The sequence below is a fragment of the Ambystoma mexicanum genome, chromosome 14, assembly GCF_040938575.1.
Source record: "Ambystoma mexicanum isolate Mex_15411 chromosome 14, UKY_AmexF1_1, whole genome shotgun sequence".
NCBI lineage: Eukaryota > Metazoa > Chordata > Amphibia > Caudata > Ambystomatidae > Ambystoma > Ambystoma mexicanum.
This window is the reverse complement of record NC_090940.1, coordinates 520,577,134-520,596,805: the sequence shown is the minus strand read 5'-3', so window position 1 is coordinate 520,596,805 and position 19,672 is coordinate 520,577,134. Positions and strand designations below refer to the sequence as shown.

The 19,672-nt window shown below is 49.4% G+C and overlaps 1 protein-coding gene across 4 annotated transcripts in view; it reads left to right on the top strand.

The window, feature by feature from the left end:
- PPP2R5C (protein phosphatase 2 regulatory subunit B'gamma) overlaps positions 1-19,672 on the top strand; it is a 1,570,607-nt gene that overhangs the window by 998,998 nt on the left and 551,937 nt on the right. For all 4 annotated transcript variants that reach the window (XM_069637762.1, XM_069637761.1, XM_069637763.1 and 1 more), the window contains one exon: positions 7,578-7,637. In XM_069637762.1, the coding sequence (XP_069493863.1) occupies positions 7,578-7,637 (60 nt within the window). The remainder of the gene's footprint in view (positions 1-7,577; positions 7,638-19,672) is intronic.

Below are 19,672 nucleotides of genomic sequence, written 5' to 3'. Positions count from 1 at the left end.
CAAGGAGGACGAACACTCTTTCTGCCTTTACTGCCTTCATGAGGACAAGACGCACGTGGAGAAGGACTGTGCGTTTTGCGGCAACATGTCGGAACAAGGCCAGCCCGTCGGAATGGACCCCGACGCAGGTGACGACGACGACATCGTCGAGGATACCGACGGGGCCCCTGCTCGCCCGTCGGATTCCCCTCTGCCAGCGCCGCAAGACAACTCGGCGGCCATTTTGTTGGCCATACGGTCCTTATGCTCCGAGATAAGGACGAGGCTACCGTTACCGACGGAGGAACCTCTCCCGTCGGGGGATCCAGAACCGGGACCTTCTGGTGTTCCCCCTACCAAGAAAAGAAGGATCCATCCACCACCTCCTTTTCAACCGTCGCGCCCCTTCCAGCCCTCCTCCCCGTCCACCCGAGGGGATGATACGGGGACTGACACGGCAGCGACGGGTACGGACGAGGCATACGACGAGGATTTTCCGTCGTCGCCTCCCACCAGGGCCTCTCCGCCCGACGAGATCGGATCTTTCCACTCCATGATCTCCAGGGCTTCCGAGCTTTTCCAACTCTGCCCTGAGGAGAAGAAAAAGGAAGGCTTCCTTTATCAGCGGCGCGAGGCCAAGAGGAAGACGGTCCTCGCAGTGCCTCTGTTGGACGACATTTGGGATGAGGGCCTTTCCCTCCTCAAGAACCCTTCCACGACGCCAGCTAGAAGAGACCGGTACGAGAAAAAGTACCGGGTCCCGGACACGGCCCCCCTATGCCTCCGGGCGCAGCCTACCCCGGACTCCGTCGTCTCCGCGGCAGCCAGGAAGAAAGCGGGGGGGGGTGCGGCCTCCACATCGACTTCCCCGCCGGACGGCGAGGGAAAGAAATTGGATACTATGGGGCGTAGAGTCATCTCGTCGGCAGCGACGACGATTAAAGCGGCCAACGCCTTGGCTATCGTGGCCCGCTACGACAGGGAGCTCTGGTACAAGATGGCTCCCCTGCTGGATTTTCTGCCGGACGACAAGAGGGCGGAGGCCCTTGAGATCCTGCAGGAAGGTGAGGTGGCCTCGGACCACGCCATCACCGTGGCGACGGACATCGCCGACGCTGGATTCCGCCAGCTGGGCAACGGTGTTTGCCTTCGACGTCGTGGATGGCTCAAAGCTACGGACTTCCGGCAGGACGTCCAGACCAGAGTCCTGGACATGCCCTTCGACGGGAACAACCTGTTTGGGAAGACAGTGGACGATTCCCTTCAGGCCATCAAGGCGGATACTGAGACGGCCCGGGCCCTTGGAGTCCTGCAACGACGGACGCCCTTTCGGAGCGGCGGAGGCAAGGGCGCCTCCAAAGGTTCCGGCGGCGGTTTCGCTTCCTACCGTCAAGCGGCCCGCTCGTCGTCGCAAGAGGCCTACAGAGGACGAGGCAAGTCTAGCTGACCCCGCCGTCGTCGCCAAGGAGGTCAAGTCGGCAAGGCCGCGTCCAAGCAGGATTGAACCGGCCTTGGGGTCGGGCCCCCACCGAAGCACCCCGGTGGGAGGCCGGCTGGCGGGCTTCGTCAGCGTGTGGGAGTCCATCTCCACCGACCGTTGGGTGCTGGACGCCCTGGCCCGGGGCCACGCGCTCGAGTTTCAAAGAAGGTGCCCGCGCGTCCCCCCCGTGGCCAGGAAAGAACTTCACGTCCCTCAACTTCTCCTGGAGGTAAAGGCGATGCTCAGAAAGGGCGCCATCGAACTCGTCCCAAAGAGGCTTCGGGGCTCCGGAGTCTACTCGAGATACTTCCTCGTGAAGAAGACGGGAGGATGGCGCCCCATCCTGGACCTGCGACGTCTGAACAAGTTCATCAAGGCGCAGAAGTTCCGGATGGTCACCCTCCAGCACGTCCTGGGTCAGCTGGAGGAAGGAGACTTCCTATCGTCATTGGATTTGGAGGATGCCTACTTCCACATTCCCATCCTAAAGGGGCACCGCAAATTCCTCAGATTCGTGGTCCAAGGGCGTCATTACCAGTTCAAAGCCCTTCCCTTCGGACTACGGTCGGCACCCAGGGTATTCACCAAGTGCCTTGCACCGGTGGCGGCGCAGCTGCGCCGCGAGGGGATCCACGTCTACCCCTACCTGGACGACTGGCTCATCCGCGCCAAGACGAGGGAGCTCGCCGTGGTCCACACGGCAAGGACCGTCCAACTCCTCACGGACCTGGGATTCTCCGTGAACTACGCCAAATCCCACCTGGTGCCCGCGCAAGTCGCACTGTTTCTGGGAGCGAGGCTCGACACAGTGTCCCTTCTGGCCTCCCCGTCGGAGGAGAGGACCAGGACCATCTTGGGCAAGGTGCAACGGATGTTGGTGGCCGACGCGGCCAAAGTGAGGTCCATCAAGTCCCTCCTCGGGATGATGTCTTCCTGCATCTACCTCATTCCCATGTGCAGGCTCCGGATGCGCCCGTTGCAAGAATTCCTGGATGCGCGCTGGATCCAGACGACGGGCAGCTTCGAGGAAAGGATCAAGCTCGACGAGAGTTTCCGACGAGCGATACGGTGGTGGGGCACCCGCGCGCATCTGACGGCGGGCATGGACTTCCAGACCCCAGCCCACCAGGAGACTGTGACCACGGATGCCTCCCTGGAAGGGTGGGGAGCGCACACCGAAAATCTGCACGCAAGGGGACTCTGGCTCCCGACGGAGAAGTCCCTACATATCAACGTCCTGGAGCTCCGTGCAGTGTTTTGGGCCCTCAGGTCCTTCCTTCCGTCCCTCAAGGGCAAGGTGGTGAGGATCTTCACCGACAACACCACCACCACGTTTTACATCAGGAAACAGGGCGGAACCAGGTCCCCAGCGCTGTCCAAGGAGGCGCAGGACCTGTGGCATTGGGCCGTCGCCCAAGGGATTTTTCTGGTGCCGTTTCATCTGGCAGGGATAAAAAAACACCATCGCCGACTCACTCAGCAGGGAGCTGCGCTCGTGCCACGAGTGGGAACTACGGCAGGATCTGGTGGATCGCCTCTTCCGACGGTGGGGCCACACCCCAGATCGACCTGTTCGCGACGGCGACGAACACCAAGTGCCGGAGGTTCGCCAGCAGGTTTCCCCAGACGAGGAGCATGGGCGATGCTTTCTCGTTCCCCTGGGAGGGCCTGTTCCTCTACGCGTTCCCTCCCTTGCCTCTGCTAATCCGGCTCGTCAACCAGCTCAAGAGGTCACGGTGCAGGATGATCCTCGTCGCACCTGCGTGGCCGAGGCAGATATGGTTCCCGGACCTTCTGGACTTGTCAGCGTCCCCGCCGATCAAGCTGCCGTCGGACGCGGATCTACTCTCCAGGGAAGGAGGCGCCATCCTCCACCACGACCCGAAGTCGCTGAACTTGCAGGCCTGGCTCCTGCAGCACTAGAGTTTGGAGGATACGACATACCGGCCAATTGCAGAGAGGTTCTTGCAAAGGCCAGGGCGTCCTCGACTCTTAAATGCTACGGACACAAATGGAAGAGGTTCTCTGTCTGGTGCCACGCACAGAAGATTAACCCTCTACGGATTACGGCTCCCCAAGTACTGCCGTACCTGCTGACGCTGGCCAAAGCTGGTCTGGCACATGCGTCCATCAAGATTCATCTTGCTGCGATCTCCCGATACACCAGAACCACGGGCCGGACGTCCTTGTGGTCTCATCGTCTGGTGAAAGAGTTCATGAAGGGACTGTTCAGATCGTTCCCGCCGGTGAAGGCTCCGGCCCCGGCGTGGGAGCTCAACGTGGTGCTGACCAAGCTCATGGGACCTCAGTTCGAGCCTCTGCACTCGGCCCCGTTGAAGTTTCTATCGTGGAAAACAGCTTTTCTTGTGGCCATCACCTCCGCACGACGAGTGGGAGAGATCCAGGCCCTTTCCTGCAAGGCCCCGTACTTGACTTTCCACGACACGAGGGTAGTGCTCAGGACGCACCCCTCCTTCATGCCCAAGGTACCGTCGGACTTCCATCTCAACGAACCCTTGGTGTTACCTGTGTTCTTCCCGTCGCCTTCGTCGCCGGCTGAGAGGACTTTGCACTCGCTGGATGTAGCTAGAGCGCTGAAGTTCTACGTGGACCGCACGAAGGGTTTTCGGAAGACGTCACAACTCTTTGTGAACTTTGGACCTGTCAATCAGGGGAAGGCTCTCTCGAAGGCTTCCATCTCCAGATGGCTCTCCGGCTGTATCATGTGCTGTCACCGGTTGGCAAACCGACCGCTGCCTGGCCGTCCGAGAGCCCATTCCACCAGAGCGATCGCAGCTACCACGGCGTTCCTATCTGGTGTGCCCCTGCTGGACATATGCAGGGCTGCTACGTGGAGGTCGACGCACACCTTCACGAAATTCTACTGCGTCGACCGGGATTCCAGGGAGGAGTCCAGGGTCGGCCAAGCAGTGCTGCGCAACCTGTTCGCCTGAGGTGAGCCTGGTAAGGAGGTAAGATGCTTAATGTTGAGTTGATGTGATGCTTAATGTTGAGCCTTTGCCACCTCCCGTGGTTGTGCATGTGTGTACTGCTATGTATTCTTTATTCATGAGCATGTGAATCCATGCCAGACCCCATGCTGGAGAAGGAACAAGTTACTTACCTGTAACTGTTGTTCTCCAGCATGGGTCTGGCATGGATTCACATGCGAACCCTCCCGCCTACCCCTCTGCGGCTCTTCACTTGGTCATACTGCCACTTCACGTGCTTCCAAATCTGAAGATGGCTGCCAGAGGCGGTGCTTAGGTAGAGGGCAGTCATTGGCTGTGGTCAGTATGACGCAGAGACCAGTGATTGGTTATTACTACGAAAGACAGATCAGAAACGAAACTGATACTGGTTTTTTCTTTACCGAGGATTCCCAGCCTGACGACGGGGAATATTCATGAGCATGTGAATCCATGCCAGACCCATGCTGGAGAACAACAGTTACAGGTAAGTAACTTGTTCCTTTCAGTTTGCCCAGACTCTCCCAGCGTCCGAGTTCTTGAGACTGCTCGGCCTCATGGCATCCTGCATTCTTCTGGTGCCAGAGGCTCGTCTGCGGATGAGATCTTTGCAATGGGCACTCAAGCTCCAGTGGTCTCAGTCCTCCGGCAGGCTGTCGGACCCTGTTCAGGTGCCGTCCTCGGTGGCCCGGGATCTTCAGTGGTGGGCCGTCGAGGGCAATCTGATGAAGGGGGCCCCATTTTGGCTGCCCTGGCCAGAGGTGACGATGGTGACGGACACATCCCTCACAGGATGGGGAGCTCATGTCAACGAGCTGACAGTCAGCGGTCGTTGGTCTCCATCGGAGTCCAGACTCCATATCAATCTGTTGGAGCTGAGGGCCGTCAGGCTAGCCCTGAAGGCTTTTCTGCCGACTGTGCGCGGGGATAGTGTCCTGATTCTGACAGACAACACGGTGGCCATGCAGTACCTCAACAAAAAGGGGGGGGCAGGGTCACTTCCGCTGTGCAGGGAGGCGATGCAGCTCGAGTTCTGGGCCATCCAGCAGGAAGTTTCGATCTCGGCAGTTCATCTGGCCGGAGACAAGGAGACGGCGGACGCTCTCTCACGAGTGGGAGCTGGCTCAGGAGATTCTCCTGGAGATCTTCGCCCTTTGGGGGACCCCTCAAGTGGATCTCTTCGCCTCCAGTGTCAACCGGAAGTGTGAAAGGTTTTGCTCGCGGAAATTTCCTCCAAAAGGAGACGTGTTCGTGGTGGAGTGGTCATTCCCACTGCTGTACGAGTTTCCTCCAGTCCCCGTCATCCCGCAAGTGTTGCGGAGGTTACGGAGGTTCGGTTCCCGGATGATCCTCATTGCTCCGGCATGGCCCGGAGGACGTGGTACCTGGACCTTCTAGACTTGTCCATCTGCCCTCCACGTCGTCTTCCCTACCAAGACGATCTGCTCTCACGGGAGGGGGGGTCCGGTTCTCCATCCAGAGGTCAGAAACCTCAATCTTCACCCTTGGCTTCTGAAAGGTTGAGGTATAAGGATTGGGACCTCCCTGAAGACGTGATGGAGGTGTTGCTCTCGGCCAGTCGGCCGGCAACTAAGTCTCTGTACCGTTGCCGTTGGAGAAAGTTCTGCGACTGGTGCAGAGTTCAGAATGTGGATCCTTTTGAATGCGACATCCCTATGGTTTTGTCTTTTTTGCTTTCTTTGGCCCACAGGGGCTTGCAAGTGGGGACCATTAAAGGTTACCTGGCGGCGCTGTCCATATTTAAGCGCTCGTCTGAAGAGTGTTCCTTTTTTAAGATTCCTTTAATTTCGCAGTTTTTGAAAGGGCTCACTAATGTGTTCCCTCCGTCACCTTTTTTGGTGCCGGGTTGGGATTTGAACCTTGTTGTTTTCCTTATGGGTGCTCCGTTTGAGCCTTTACATTCTTGCCCTTTGAGGCTGTTAACTCTGAAAACTGTGTTTTTAGTTGCGGTTACTTCCGCTCGCAGAGTGGGTGAGTTACAGGCACTTTCAGTTAAGCCACCCTTCACTGTATTTCACAAGGACAGGGTTGTCCTTAGAGTTTGTCCTTCTTTTCTTCCGAAGGTGGTTTCGGAATTTCATTTGAGCCAGAAGGTTGTTCTTCAGGCGTTCTATCCTCCTCCACATCCTGGTAAGGAAGAGGAGAGGCTCCATAGGCTTGATCCTAGGAGAGCGTTGAGCTTTTATATCTTGCGCATGTCCCGGGTCAGAGTGGTCAATCAACTTTTCATTGGTTACGCTGGAAAGCATTTGGGACAAGCTGTGACGAAACAGACTTTGTCTCGGATTATTTTAGCTATCTCCGAGTGTTACCGCTTGGCGGCAAGGTCCCTCCGGCTGTCTTGCGGGCCCATTCTACAAGAGGAGTTGCTGCGTCTACTGCCCTGCAGAGGGGAGTTCCTATTCGTCACATCTGTGATGCAGCCACCTGGGCTTCAGTACATACTTTTGTACGTCACTATTCCCTCGATTCCATCAGGGGGCAAGATCTGGCCTTTGGCAAGGCACTTCTCTATTCCGCTATTTGATTGGGCATGCTAAATTTGTATTCTAAATTCTTTCCCACCTCCTTGCTTGGTACTGCTTTGGGAGTCTGTCATAGATATGGAATAAGTCGGAGGACCCAATCCCCTCGAAGAACAAGTTACTTTCTTACCTGGTAACGTTCTTTCGATGGGATGGTCCGACGACGTATTCCATATCGCTCCCTCCCTGCCTTCCCCGCTGCAGAATTTCTTTTGCGATTGCAGCTTGCGTTCCGCAACGCCTTGTGTGTCTGACTGGCAGAAAACTGGTGGCACACGTTCTGGGAAAAAACTATAACTGAGGCTATGGGCGTTGTGCGTCCTACTTATCACATCGGGTGACATCGGCCGTCGCAGGAGGTCCTCGGGGACGGCGTATCGACATCATCGACGCAGGACGCAGACGCCAAAGATTTTCCGAAGCAGCACAGCTGTGGACATTACCTGTCATAGATATGGAATACGTCGTCGGACCATCCCATCAAAAGAACGTTGCCAGGTAAGAAAGTAACTTGTTCTTTTTTGTTGTTGGTAAGCACTGTTTTTTTCATATTTGTTTTTGTCAATATTAACTAGAATTTTCTTTTTATTTGGGTGGTTTTAGGTTTATTTATGAAACTGAACACCACAATGGTATAGCGGAATTACTGGAAATTTTGGGAAGGTAAGTAAAACTAGATCTTCGTTAATGACACAGGAAATAAAGTGGATAAATTGTGATATATTTTACAAAGTCACTTGTACGTGAGGCAGCATGCCTAAAATACCACTACAGTTGAACCAATAGTTAATATATTTACAAGTGTGCTTTACGTAAACTATTTTTGTAAGAAAATATTACATTTTGTTCGTGGTGTGGCGTTTTCCATCTTCTTGATTTATAGTCTCAAAGCAATTTGAGGTGTTTTAATATTCAAATAAAAGCAACAACCTATCAATATGACCTCATTTATGTAAACATTTTTCAGTAATGAAAAGTGGTTGGAAAATTAGTATTTCAAAGTTCCAGATCTATATTCAAGTGACCCCATGTGAGCATCCATCACTTTGTCAAAGGTCGTTCACGCTGAAGCCCCTTCTTTCACTCTGAACTATATGTATTTAAGCTATCCCACTCCATTGCAGGTAGAATTTTGGGGAATAGTGTAAGATTAAGATTATGAAAAATGGCCTCTGCAATTGCTCAGTGAAGCCTGTATTTCCTCATCCACTATTCAGTTAACAGAAAACATTGAACCTTATTTGACAAATCTTGTTAACAATTGCTTCTTTATTGGTTCTCTTTGTCATGATATTGTCAAATATATTTCTGAACATATAAGGAGTTGAAAGGCCTGTTATCAGCAAAAGAGTACTCCTTAATAGAAGTGTGCATGTGTGCATTTTATTAATTTATTGGTTATTTATATGGCGCTTATACAATAAGACAGTGTTTCAAAGCATGTTGCATGAGCGCCTGTGTGTATATGTATATATCCAGCAACTCGGGTAAATATTTTATGAAATGACAGAGTACTCAGTGAGAAAGAAAGCTCGGGCACTTGATCCGCTAACTGCAAGAATTTATTTCGAAGTTCCATGTACTAAAAAGTAAAAAAAATGGCAGAGTCCAGAGTCTGCTAAACATGTAGTATAAGGGCAAACGGCGTCATCAGTGACCTTGTGACATAGTCGAAAGCCGCAAGCCTGATTGGTGAAGCCCTATACGTAAACCTGCTCCATAGGGGATGCCAGGCTGCAATTGGTCCACTTTCTCTACCGACTGTCAGTCGCATACGTGGGTCAGCTGGCTTATCTCTCCGCGGAGTGAAGGTCAGGTCTCTCATAAGTTACAGCTAAAAGTGATGAACTGTGAAGAGTGAAAGATAAGAATGAGCAATTTAGTGAATCGAAGTGGTGCTGCGACGGTATAAGCAAAATCCATCACACAATTGAAAGTGTTAGATTTTTGACACATTCCGAGCTGTAACGAGGAAGAACAATTGATAATATTGTGATAAAGGAACCTGAAGGAGAGAGACCCATTGTGAATAGTGAACCTGAAAACTTGTGAATATGAAAAACCTGAGATGTAAAGGAACTGAAGTGCTTGTTTATTACATCAGTCCCACTGGATTAAAGAGACTTTGGCACAGAAGGCACGGATATCTATGCTTTGAACTGTTTTCCTTGGCAGAGACACCAGTGTGTGTGCGAAGCTCGAAACATGCTGCCTTGTCCTATGCTGAAAACGTGGGGGAAGGCAACTGCTCAACTATCCTGAAATATTCTTCAACACTTTTCTTTGGCATATATTATTATCCCACACCATTTGTATTTAGAAGTAAGGATTGACAATAGGTTTATTAGTAGAAGCTCTTTTATTTTAACAGACTCCGCTAGGACTGCGTTTATTATTTGATGGTTGTAGCTTGTTCCCATTCTTCGATTTAAGCTTAGATAGGCGTTCAACCAACCCATTGAAGTTCAATAAACGCCCCTTGAACTCTGATCACTTGTCTGTTTTCACTGTTTGATACAATGCCTTCCTTACGTTACTGACTAGCTCCCCTGTGACTGCATCGGTACCCAAACCAGTTACTCCAGTAAATATTATATTCCTCAGCACCAAGGAGGACAACAGGAAATCTCATAAGCAATACAAGCATTATCGTTCGGTATCGTATCGGTACCAGCTCTTCCAAAAAAGCATAAAAGAAGAAAATCTTCTAAAGACAGAAGCGCGAAAGCGGCATTGCTGCCGGAGGGTAAAAATGAACATGAGTCTTTGACCCAACCAATGGTTTTATAGTGCCTCCTGAAGAACTTTTTGGTACTACAGCAAGGTCAACAGCATCAGAAATTGTCCCTCAGTTTTCTCCTGAGACTGAGGAGATATTGGCTGAGAATATCCAATCGTACCGCAGCTAGTGTTGATCAAATAAACAAGTTCCTAGACATGTTGTGTTTCATATTTTTAATCCTGCACAGCAGCTGCCCAGGGTATGCGCTTCTACTTCCCCTTTGAGATCAGCGGAAGTGCAGCGGGACCTTTGATATGGCTAAGGACATTAGACAGTTTGGGAGACCATTTTGTCTGAACCGGTGTTGGCTCAGCGGATAAAAGACAAGTTTGAGCCCCCTGAAGTCCCTCGAGGGGTGGTTCTCACGGAGTCGACTCCATTAACAACGCCAGTTTCAACTAAAGGAGAGTCTGTTGCCCCTCCTAGTAGGAAACAGAAGGGGACTAAAGACCCAGATGATGAGAATTCAGAGAATTTGTTGGTCTCCCCTACGAAAGTCTTTCGTGACATTGCCATGTAGGCCTTGGAAATTATCCCAAAGGACAAGCGACTGCAGGGTTTTTGGGGGAAATTACCCTCTCAACAGACAAAGTCTCTATTGCCTATGGAATTATCTGGTATTGAATAGGCTTGTTCATGGGGAAAGCCTCATTTTGATCCTATTGTGTGCAAAGCACTGAATGCTAAATAGAAGGTTCCGAAAGAGGAGCCTTTTGTTCTAATGGGAAATCTGCCATTGCGGTCTTCTGCAGCCCTAGGTTCGAAGGGCAAAGGTCCTGCACCTTCTCCGGCCTCAATTCTAGACAAAAATGCTGAGGCCTGGGAGGCTCGGGGCAAAACATCTTGTGCTAATGCTTTGTTACAGCTCAGACAGGTCAATATGGCCACGGTTTTGGCTGACTTTAATATCTTGAATTGGGAAAATCTTGATAGTTTTACACAACATCTCCCACAAGAAGCTGCAGACAAATTTTCTTTCTGGGTCCCAGAAGTTGGAGAGGCTGCGATACAGTAACTGCTGGTGGTTAAAGACTTGACTGACACTACTGCAAGAGCTGTGGCAGGAGCGGTGTGCATGTGTAGAGATGCTTACTTATCACTACTTCCTTGCATCAAGACATGGTTATAGGCTTACCCTTTGATGGGAAGACTTTATTTGATCCATCAATGGATGAGGTTCTTCAGAAACGCAAGGCGAGTGTTACAGCTGCAAAATAGGAGTGCCATCTAAGTGAAGCAACCATACCATCAAAATGTTAGGTCTTCTAAGCCACGGTCTTCGATAAGTGATAGTACATCCTCTATTAATGAGCCTTATTATTCCTCAATCAAGAAGGGGAGAATACAGGCCAAAGGTGAAGTCGGGGGGGGGGGGGGGTCACTTAAACGTCTACCGCTCATGATCAAAAGAAGGCTTTTTGACTTCTAGCATGGGCTGTATTAACCACCTGCTCTGGTGCACATGAAAGAAAGGTAGCAGGAAGGATTTCAAAATGACCTCATCGATGGGGCAGGAAAAAGTCACAAAAGAGGATTGGATTTTGAACTTAAATTGTCAAGATTACAAAAACTTCAAAAATCATCTCCAGAGAGTCTTACATTTGAAGAAATAATTCTCTAGGTGCGATTGAATTGGTTCCAGAAGAAGAAATAGGCGGTGCGCTGGGTGGGGGTGGGGGGTGTGTATCTACTCCCGCTATTTCATTATTCCAATAAAGACAGGTGGCATTCGACCAATATTGGTTCCTGTAGAAGAAATAGGCGGCGAATTGCACATTCCCAAATTTGACAATGTATCACAGGCCAGAAGAAACGTACACTGGCTCCCAGTCAAGGAAAGAATACATTTTAAAATACTCACCCTCACACATAAATGCATCAATCACACAGCACCTTCCTACCTATCAGAAACCATAACCATCAATTCTTCCCTCCGTCCTAAAGGAAGCCACTAAGCCAACCAATTCCAAATTCCCACTATAAAAAGAGCCAAAGCCAGTGGCATTGGCTTTCCCCACATAGTACCTAAGCTCTGGAAAGCCCTTCCCAACTCACTCGGAGCAGAACCCTCTCTGTATTCCTTTAGTAAATCTCTTAAAATCACACTATTCCCGTAACCCTCTACCTTGCCATCACCCCCTTTGACCTTCAGATGTACCGTATCAAAATGAATCTGCTATGCCAGTATATGTTACCAAATATGTTCCTGTAATGCAAATTGCCTTGTAACCATTATGCCTTCCTCTGTAACCAGCTTGATGTCCTTATCTGTAACAGCGCCATGATGCCCCCGGGCTGTTGTGCGCTTTAAATAAATACGAATAAATAAATAAATAAATAGAGATCTTTCCGATCTAAACCAATTTCTCTTGGTTGAAACTTTTCACATAACTTTGCCTCCGGTTCTAGCAGCACTCCAGCATGACAACTGGATGGCATCTTTAAAACTTTAAGATGCATATTTTCACATTACCATTTTGAAGGAACACCGTCAATACCAGAGTATTAGCAAAGGGAAGATACACTGCCAATACAATGGTCTCCCATTCGAGCTGAATCCTGCTCCTAGAGTTAACAAGATTCTGGGTGCTGTAGCAGCTCGCCTATGGTTGAAGGTGATTCGTCTCTAGTCATACATGGATGATTAGTTGATAAAGGCCCAATCTCCGCACCAAGTGTTGCTGAAAGAACAACTTACATGTGACACGCTTGAATTAGGCTTTTCGATAAATGTTTCCATGTCAAAACTGATCCCATCTCAAAGGATTCAGTTCATCAGAGCAGTAATAGATGCTACTCTGATGGCTTTTCCTCCTGTAGACTGGGTGTCTAGTCAAGAAGTCATCTCAAGGTTGAGGACACAACAGTCTGTCGGCCTGTTGGTACCAAAGACTGTTGTGGCTGATGGCATCTTGCATCCATCTAGTTCTCTTCGCGAGACTACGAATGAACTATTCAGTGGCATCTGGCCAGCAACGGGAATCGACTGTCACACCCACGGAGCTTCCAATACAAAGTCCTGTTCAATACTCCCTGTCTTGGGGGAACATTTCAGAGAATCTTTTGATCGGTTTTCCTTTTCATATTCCCCACTATCACATTATGGCAACGGTGGATTTGTCAGAGTACGGATGGGGAAGTCGTCGTCTAGATCTGACGACTGTTAGCTGGTCGAAATAGGAAAAGATGCCACATAAATGTTTTGGAGTTGAAAGCAATCTTTTATGCTCTAAAGTCTTATCTTCTGGGAAAAGTGGTAGAGATTCTTACGTACAATACCACCACAAGGTTCTATGTGAACAAGTGGGGGGGGGACTTGTTCTCATCACCTGTATGTTCTTGCTGAGAAAATATGGTAATTGGGCTAGGGAAAACCAAATTTTCCTGATGGCGTCCCATCTAGAGGGAAAGAAAAACATCTTGGCGATCAAACTAAGCAGGTTGGAATCTGCCCCACGTGAATGGTAACTGAAAACCTCAGTTATAAGGATGCTTTTCCAGAAATGGGGTCATCCAGTGGTGGATCTATTTGCAACCCAATACACTATGTTGTGCCCTCTTTTTTGCATTTAGCGTTGATCAGACGTCACACATTAGGGGACGGCCTGCAGCTGGACTGGGCGAACAAGGCGCTGTACAAGTATCCCCCTATACCCCCGATACACAGGGCTTTGTTGAAGCGGACTCTCAATTCAACCATGATTCTCGTGATCCTGTTGTGGCCACCTCAGATTTCTGAGTCTGCCATAGTCAACACTGATGGATCTACCGATGATGGAACATCTTCTGGCCCAACAGAAGGGGCAGGTGCTGCACCCCTTCTCAATTGCTGAACTTGAAGGATTGGTTCCTAAATAGCTGACCTTCTCACATCTACATTTATCTAATCGGAATTTTATAATCATGGCAGCTTCTACGCAGAAAGAATATCAAAGCAAATGGTTGCGGTTTTGCCATTGGGGTTTGGTTCGCGATGTGCATCCGTTAAAGTCTTCAATCAATTATGTGATGTCCTTTATGTCCTTCTCGCTTTCAACGGGTTTGAAAGTGTTGACACTTGTAAACATTATTTGTCGGCAATAGGGCTTATTTGAATAGAGAATCCTTTTCCCTTTCAAATGATGCAATCCGGAGGCATTTTCAAGGCCTCCTTTGCTTTCATCCGTTAATTGGTGATCCTCCACCTCAGTGGTATTTGAATCTGGTTCATTTCTATATTAATGCACAAGCCATTTGAACCCATGGCTTCTTGTGATTTGGACCTCTTAACATGGGAAACAGCTTTTTTAGTAGCTGTTACTTCAGTAAGGAGAGTAGGTGAGCTTCTGGCTCTATTTTCAGAGGAACCTTATCTTGTTTTTCCTAAAGATAAGGTAGTCCTACGTACAGTGCCCTCCTTATCTAAAGTTGTATCAGATTTTTATCTAAATCGAGAGAGATATTCCTTCCGGTTTTTCATCCCACACAGCATTCTTCTCCAGTCGAATAGGCCTTACACAATTTGCATGCGTTGCATACTGTAACATTTTATTTAGAATGAACAAAACCATTCTGAAAAACAGACCAACTTGTTGTCACATATGGTGGTCTTTCGCCTGGTAAGAAAGCTGCTAAGGCTTCCATTGCCAGGTGGGTTGTCTCATGTATCTCAAAAGCTTATGACTTCATAGGACTTTCAGTTCTGCAGAGACTTCAGGCTCATTCCACAAGAGCCAAGGGTTCATCCATGGCCTTAATTAGGCATGTACCTATTGCAGAAATGTGTAGGGCATCTACCTGGGCTGCTCCTTTGTTTTTGCAAACATTACGCATTGGACGCATGTGAGGTGTCAGCAATGATTCGTACACAAAGTTGTAGGGTTCTCAACATTGTCCATGTTTGTTAGAAAGAAAATGGGACTGGAAAAAGGCCTGTCTTGCCCTAACCAAAAGAGGATGTGCCCACCTATAAAACTAAAGCAAAGTGACCTTGTGACCAAATTACCTCTGCCCCTCACACTAGCATACAAAATAGGACAAAGATGCAACAGACTTTCTGTCTTTACTTTCATCAAATTGTACAAGACCATCTGTATACAGTTTCCACAGAGCAATTCTTTCCTCTAGGGTTTAACTCCATTCCCCTGAACTGTTTCAGGAAAAAGTTAAAGTACTCAGTTTCATCAAATAGGGGTAAAGACCATGTCTCTTTTCCACCGATATTCTCCCCAAGATGGTAAATCAGAATGTTCTTTCTATCATACAGTTTGACTTACATTGGAGAAGTCTTTCACAGTCTTTAGGATGGCAGAGCAAATATGTTTTCTGTAACATAAGTTGCAGTATAAGGAAAGAAACTCTTATGGTTTTTAGGATGGCATAGCATAATGTTCAAGTTTCAGCACAAGATTTAATAGAAAAAAAAACTAATTTTCAACACCAACTTGAATTTCCTGGTGTACTCTCCTGCCAGGAATTTTCAACTGAAACTTCACCTAAAACTCTGCATACCCTGGTTTACTCTACTGACAGGAATATCCCCCTCTTGGCTCACACAAATTCACTGGTGTTGCATTTTATTGTATAGATATTTATAAAGCGTGAGCTAAGGCCAAAAAGGCATCTAGACGCTAATAAGAAATATGTGAAGGCTGATTCACAGCAGGATCAAAACAGATGTTTTAAAGTGCTTACGACCTTGGAGGTATTCAGGGATTAACGAAGGTGCATCGGCAGAGAATTCCAATGCATGAGGGCCAACACTGAAAACCATTTTCCCGCTGCCCGAGCCTGGCGGAATCTAGGAACACATAGCAGGGTTTGAGAGGAAGAGCGAAGAGCTCGGGCAGGCTTGTAAGATTTCAGCTTAGAACTTAAAACTCAGCGCCAGAATTGTGAATGTTGTGGTGCACTAGGCACAGGGTCTTAAACTTAATCTGGCTCCTAATAGGGAGCCAGTGCAGCTGACATAACAAGTCCTTAGAATGAGAAAGTCTGGGTGCTCCAAGAGCCAGCCAAGCAGCCAAGTTCTGGAGAATCTTTTTAGGTGTTGTAGCGAAACCTCTGGTTATTTGTATTTATTGTGTTTATATAGCGCTTTAATCCAAAGCGCTTTACATTATAACAAGATGCATAGAAATTTATAACAGTAGAAGCCATTTACAAAACATGAATCTTACCAATACAACAGTAAGTAGAGCAATTAAACTGTGAGTGTAAGAGGGGGCGAGGAAGGGAGAGGAGGAGGAGGGAAACAAAGGGCATTAGGGTGAAGATATAAGGAGGCAGAGGTAAGGGGAAAAGGAGCAGCTAGGGAGAGGTGCGTAGGAGTAAGATGTGAGGGAAAGAAGGGAGAAATGAGAGGGGGGTAAAGGTATCGGGGTTGGGAAAGGAGAAAGAGAGATTTCAGGGAAGCACGGAAGGAGGAAAAGGTAGGGATGGAGCAGTTAGAGAGGTAGGGAGTTCCAGTGCAGGGGGTCTAGGAGCTGAAAGCGTAAACTGGAGGAGGCACATGGGAAAGGGGGGACGGTGAGAAGGAAGAGATCAGCAGATCGAAGGGAGCGGGAAGGGATGTAGAAAGAGGAGAGATAAGGGAGAGCGACATCATGGAGAGATTTAAAGATGAGACAGAGGAAATTAAATTTAAGTTGGGAGTGAAAGGGAAGCTGGCCAATGTAAGAAAGCGAAGAGGAAATGAGTTGTGAGGGGCAAGGAGATGGAGGGTATGGATGGCTGAGTGGTAGAGGGATTTGAGGGGGGCGAGATGAGATGCAGGGAGTCCAAAGAGTATAGCAGAGCAATAGAAGAGGCGGGAGGAGATTAAAAGTTTAGTGGAATGAAAGGTGAGAGAGGAGCAGTCTTTGCGAATGTTGAAAAGGTGGTAGCGACAGGCGCAAGGTAAGAGGAATATGGTGGGAAAAGGAGCGGGAGGAGTCAAAGTTAACGCGGAGATTGCGAGCGTGGGCAGAGATGGGAAGATTAGAGGGGAAAAGTGAATAGGAGGAGGAAAGGGAGGGGGAAGAGTGTTGGAGGGAAAGAAAGCGGGATGACATCCAGTTTTTAATGGCTGCAAGACCCGAGAAGAGTTTAAGGTGGAGGTCAGGAGAGAAGGAAGAAATGAAAAGCAAGAGTTTGGTGTAATTAGCATAGAAATGGTGAGAAATACCGAAGGAAGAGATGATGGGGCAAGGAGAGGGGTGTAGAGAGAGAATAGGAAACGGCTGAGAACCAAACCTTGGGGGAAGCCGTAATCCAAGGGATGGGTTGGTGAGGTACGACCGCCCCAGGAGACGGCAAACAAGCAGGAGGAGAGCCAGTTCAGAACAGTGCCTTTGAAACCTAAGGAAGAAAGAGCTGTTGAGAAGTAAGGGGTGATCGACTGTGTCGAAGGCAGCAGAAAGGTCGAGGAGGATGAGGACAGAGGATTGTTTAGAGTATCAAGCGGAGAGGAGGGAGTTGAGAATATAAGTGAAAGCAGTTTCAGGGGAGTGGTTTGGTCGGAAGCCAGATTGAGAGGGGGGAAGGAGGGAAAGGTTAGTGACAAAGGCTGAGAGCTGGGAGTAGGCTAGGCATTTAAGTAGTTTACAGAGGAGTGGGAGTAGTGAGATTGGACGGTAGTTAGAGGTAAGAAGGGGTACAGCAGAAGGTTTCTTCAGAATAGGAACAATAGTGTGGCATGCTTGAATGCGGTGGGGAAGGTAGCTGAGGAGAGGCAGATGTTGAAGAAGGAGGTTAAGTAAGGAATGAGGAGAGGGTAGATCTTTGGGATAAGGAGGGTGGGGAGAGGGTCAGTAGGGGCTGACGTAGGGTGGGCTTTGGACAGGAGGAGGGACACATCAGAAGGGGAGACAGGCGAGAAGTCAGACATGCAAACTGAAGGGGAAGGGGGGGTAGGAAGGAGAGCAGTTAATATTTTGACGAAGAGAAAGAATCTTGGAGGAGAAGTTTGCAAAGTCAGAAGGAGAGAGGGTGGATGAGGCTGAAGGGTCAGGGGTGGGTGGGGAGAGCCGACGAGAGAGGGTTTCAAAGATAAGGCCAGGGTGAGAGGCTTGGAAGTGGATAAGGTTAGAGTAGTAGGAACGTTTAGCAGAGCTGAGGCAGGAGTCATAAAGAGAATGGTAGGAGAAATGGGAGGTTTGGTTGGATAGTGAGGGAAATTTAAGCCCGGGTCGCTCGAGGCGACGACGCATGGAGAGAAGTTGAGGGGTAAGCCATGGTTCAGAGGGTTTGCGAGTAGGACGGAAGAAAGAGAGGGAGTAAAGTAGATGAAGAGTGGAGGAGATGGAACAGGAAAGAGTGGATCGAGCGTCATTGGCCGAGAGAGAAGAGAAATCAGGGGGAGGGAGGAGAGGAAGAGCAAGTGTCGAAAAAGAGGACTAAAGTCACGAAGGTCACATCGAGAGAAGGAGGTAGGGTAGGGTACAGGAGTAGATGATTGGGGAAGGGGAGTAAGGGAGGAGGAGAGTAAAGCATGGTCAGAGAGATAGTTTGGAAGTGTAGAGACGGTAGAGGAGGGGTAGATTGAGTTAAAGATAAGGTCAAGAGTGGAGCCAGAAGATTGAGTTGGAGAGGAGAAAGGAGATGGGAGTCCAGGATTGAGAGAAGAGGGGAGGATTGAGGGGGAGTAGGGAGGTGAAGATTAAAGTCGCCAAGTACAGTGAGAGGAGAGGGATAAGAGAGGCGGTGGTCGAGTTCTTCGTAGGAGGAAAGTGGAGGCCGGTAGATGATTAGAAGGAGTTAGGGTGAGGGTAACTAAAGGATTTGTATAGGTATACGAAGGTAGGAAGAGGCGGTGAGGAGGTTGACGAAAGGTATTTAGGATGGAAGAGGAGGCCAATGCCACCGCCATGACCAGAAGAGCAAGAGATATGAGAGAAGGAGGAAGAGGAGGTGGTGAGGGAAGCAGGGACAGTAGAGTTGTGAAGGGAGACCCAGGTTTCGGTTAGACATAGGAAATTAAGGTTCAGACGAAAGAACATGTCCAAGACGGCTGCTGGTTTATTGCAGAGGGATCTGGCGTTCCAGAGAGCAATGTTGATGAGGCTGGAGGGTTGAACAATAGGGGGCTAGATAAGGTCAGGACGGAGAGGGAGGGTTTGCATGGGGTGGGAAGAGTGGGGGAGGGGAGTGAGGAAAGGAATGGACATGAGGAAAAGGGGAATGGAGAGTAGGAGAGGGGGTAGGAGGAGGGGGAAGATGGTGAGGACAGGGAGAGAGGAGTCTGGCAATCCGCATAAGAGAGGAGGAGAGAGTGGTGTGATGAAGAGGGAGTAAAAAGGGGGATAGAGGGGAAAGGTGTATGAGGAGTGAAAGAGAGAAGGAAGGCGTCAATGGGGAGATAAATCAATCCGGGCCAGGGTAAGCGAACCTCGGATCCGAGGGCTCGGGATTGGGCGCGCGGGGGGTTTTGGGTAAGTAAGTGAACTAGAGGTGGTGGGTTAGGAGTCAGGAGAGCCCAGGTAGGAGTAAGCATATCGCTGTTCAGAAAGGGTCGATGGTAGCGGATGACCATTGGAGAATGAAGAATCCGGGAGGTGGCTGGGAGGGGCCAGGTGGTGATCAGCAAGCCACAGAAATAAAAGGAAGTTAGGCAGTAGCAAGGGGTCCGCAGTTCAGAAAGTTCCAGGTGGTAGCAAGCTGACCATGGGAGATGAGGAATCCAGTAGGTGGTACGAAGTTTGCCAGTAGGGGTATTGGCTAACTGCCTCTCGTCAGGTGGAAGTGATGAGGAGCCAGCGATAATGTCTCAGTGAGGCTGGTGACGAGGAGACTGGTACTGGCAGGGGAGGACTCAGTGGAGGAGAGGCCAGTCGCAGTGAAAGTGCAGCAGACACGGAAACCCGTGGTAAGGAGCAGGAACTGGTGAAGGCACAGCCGAAGTATTTTAAGAGTGTAAAGGGGCCGAACAGAGAAGAGGATCCAGGAGAAAGTGGAGTTG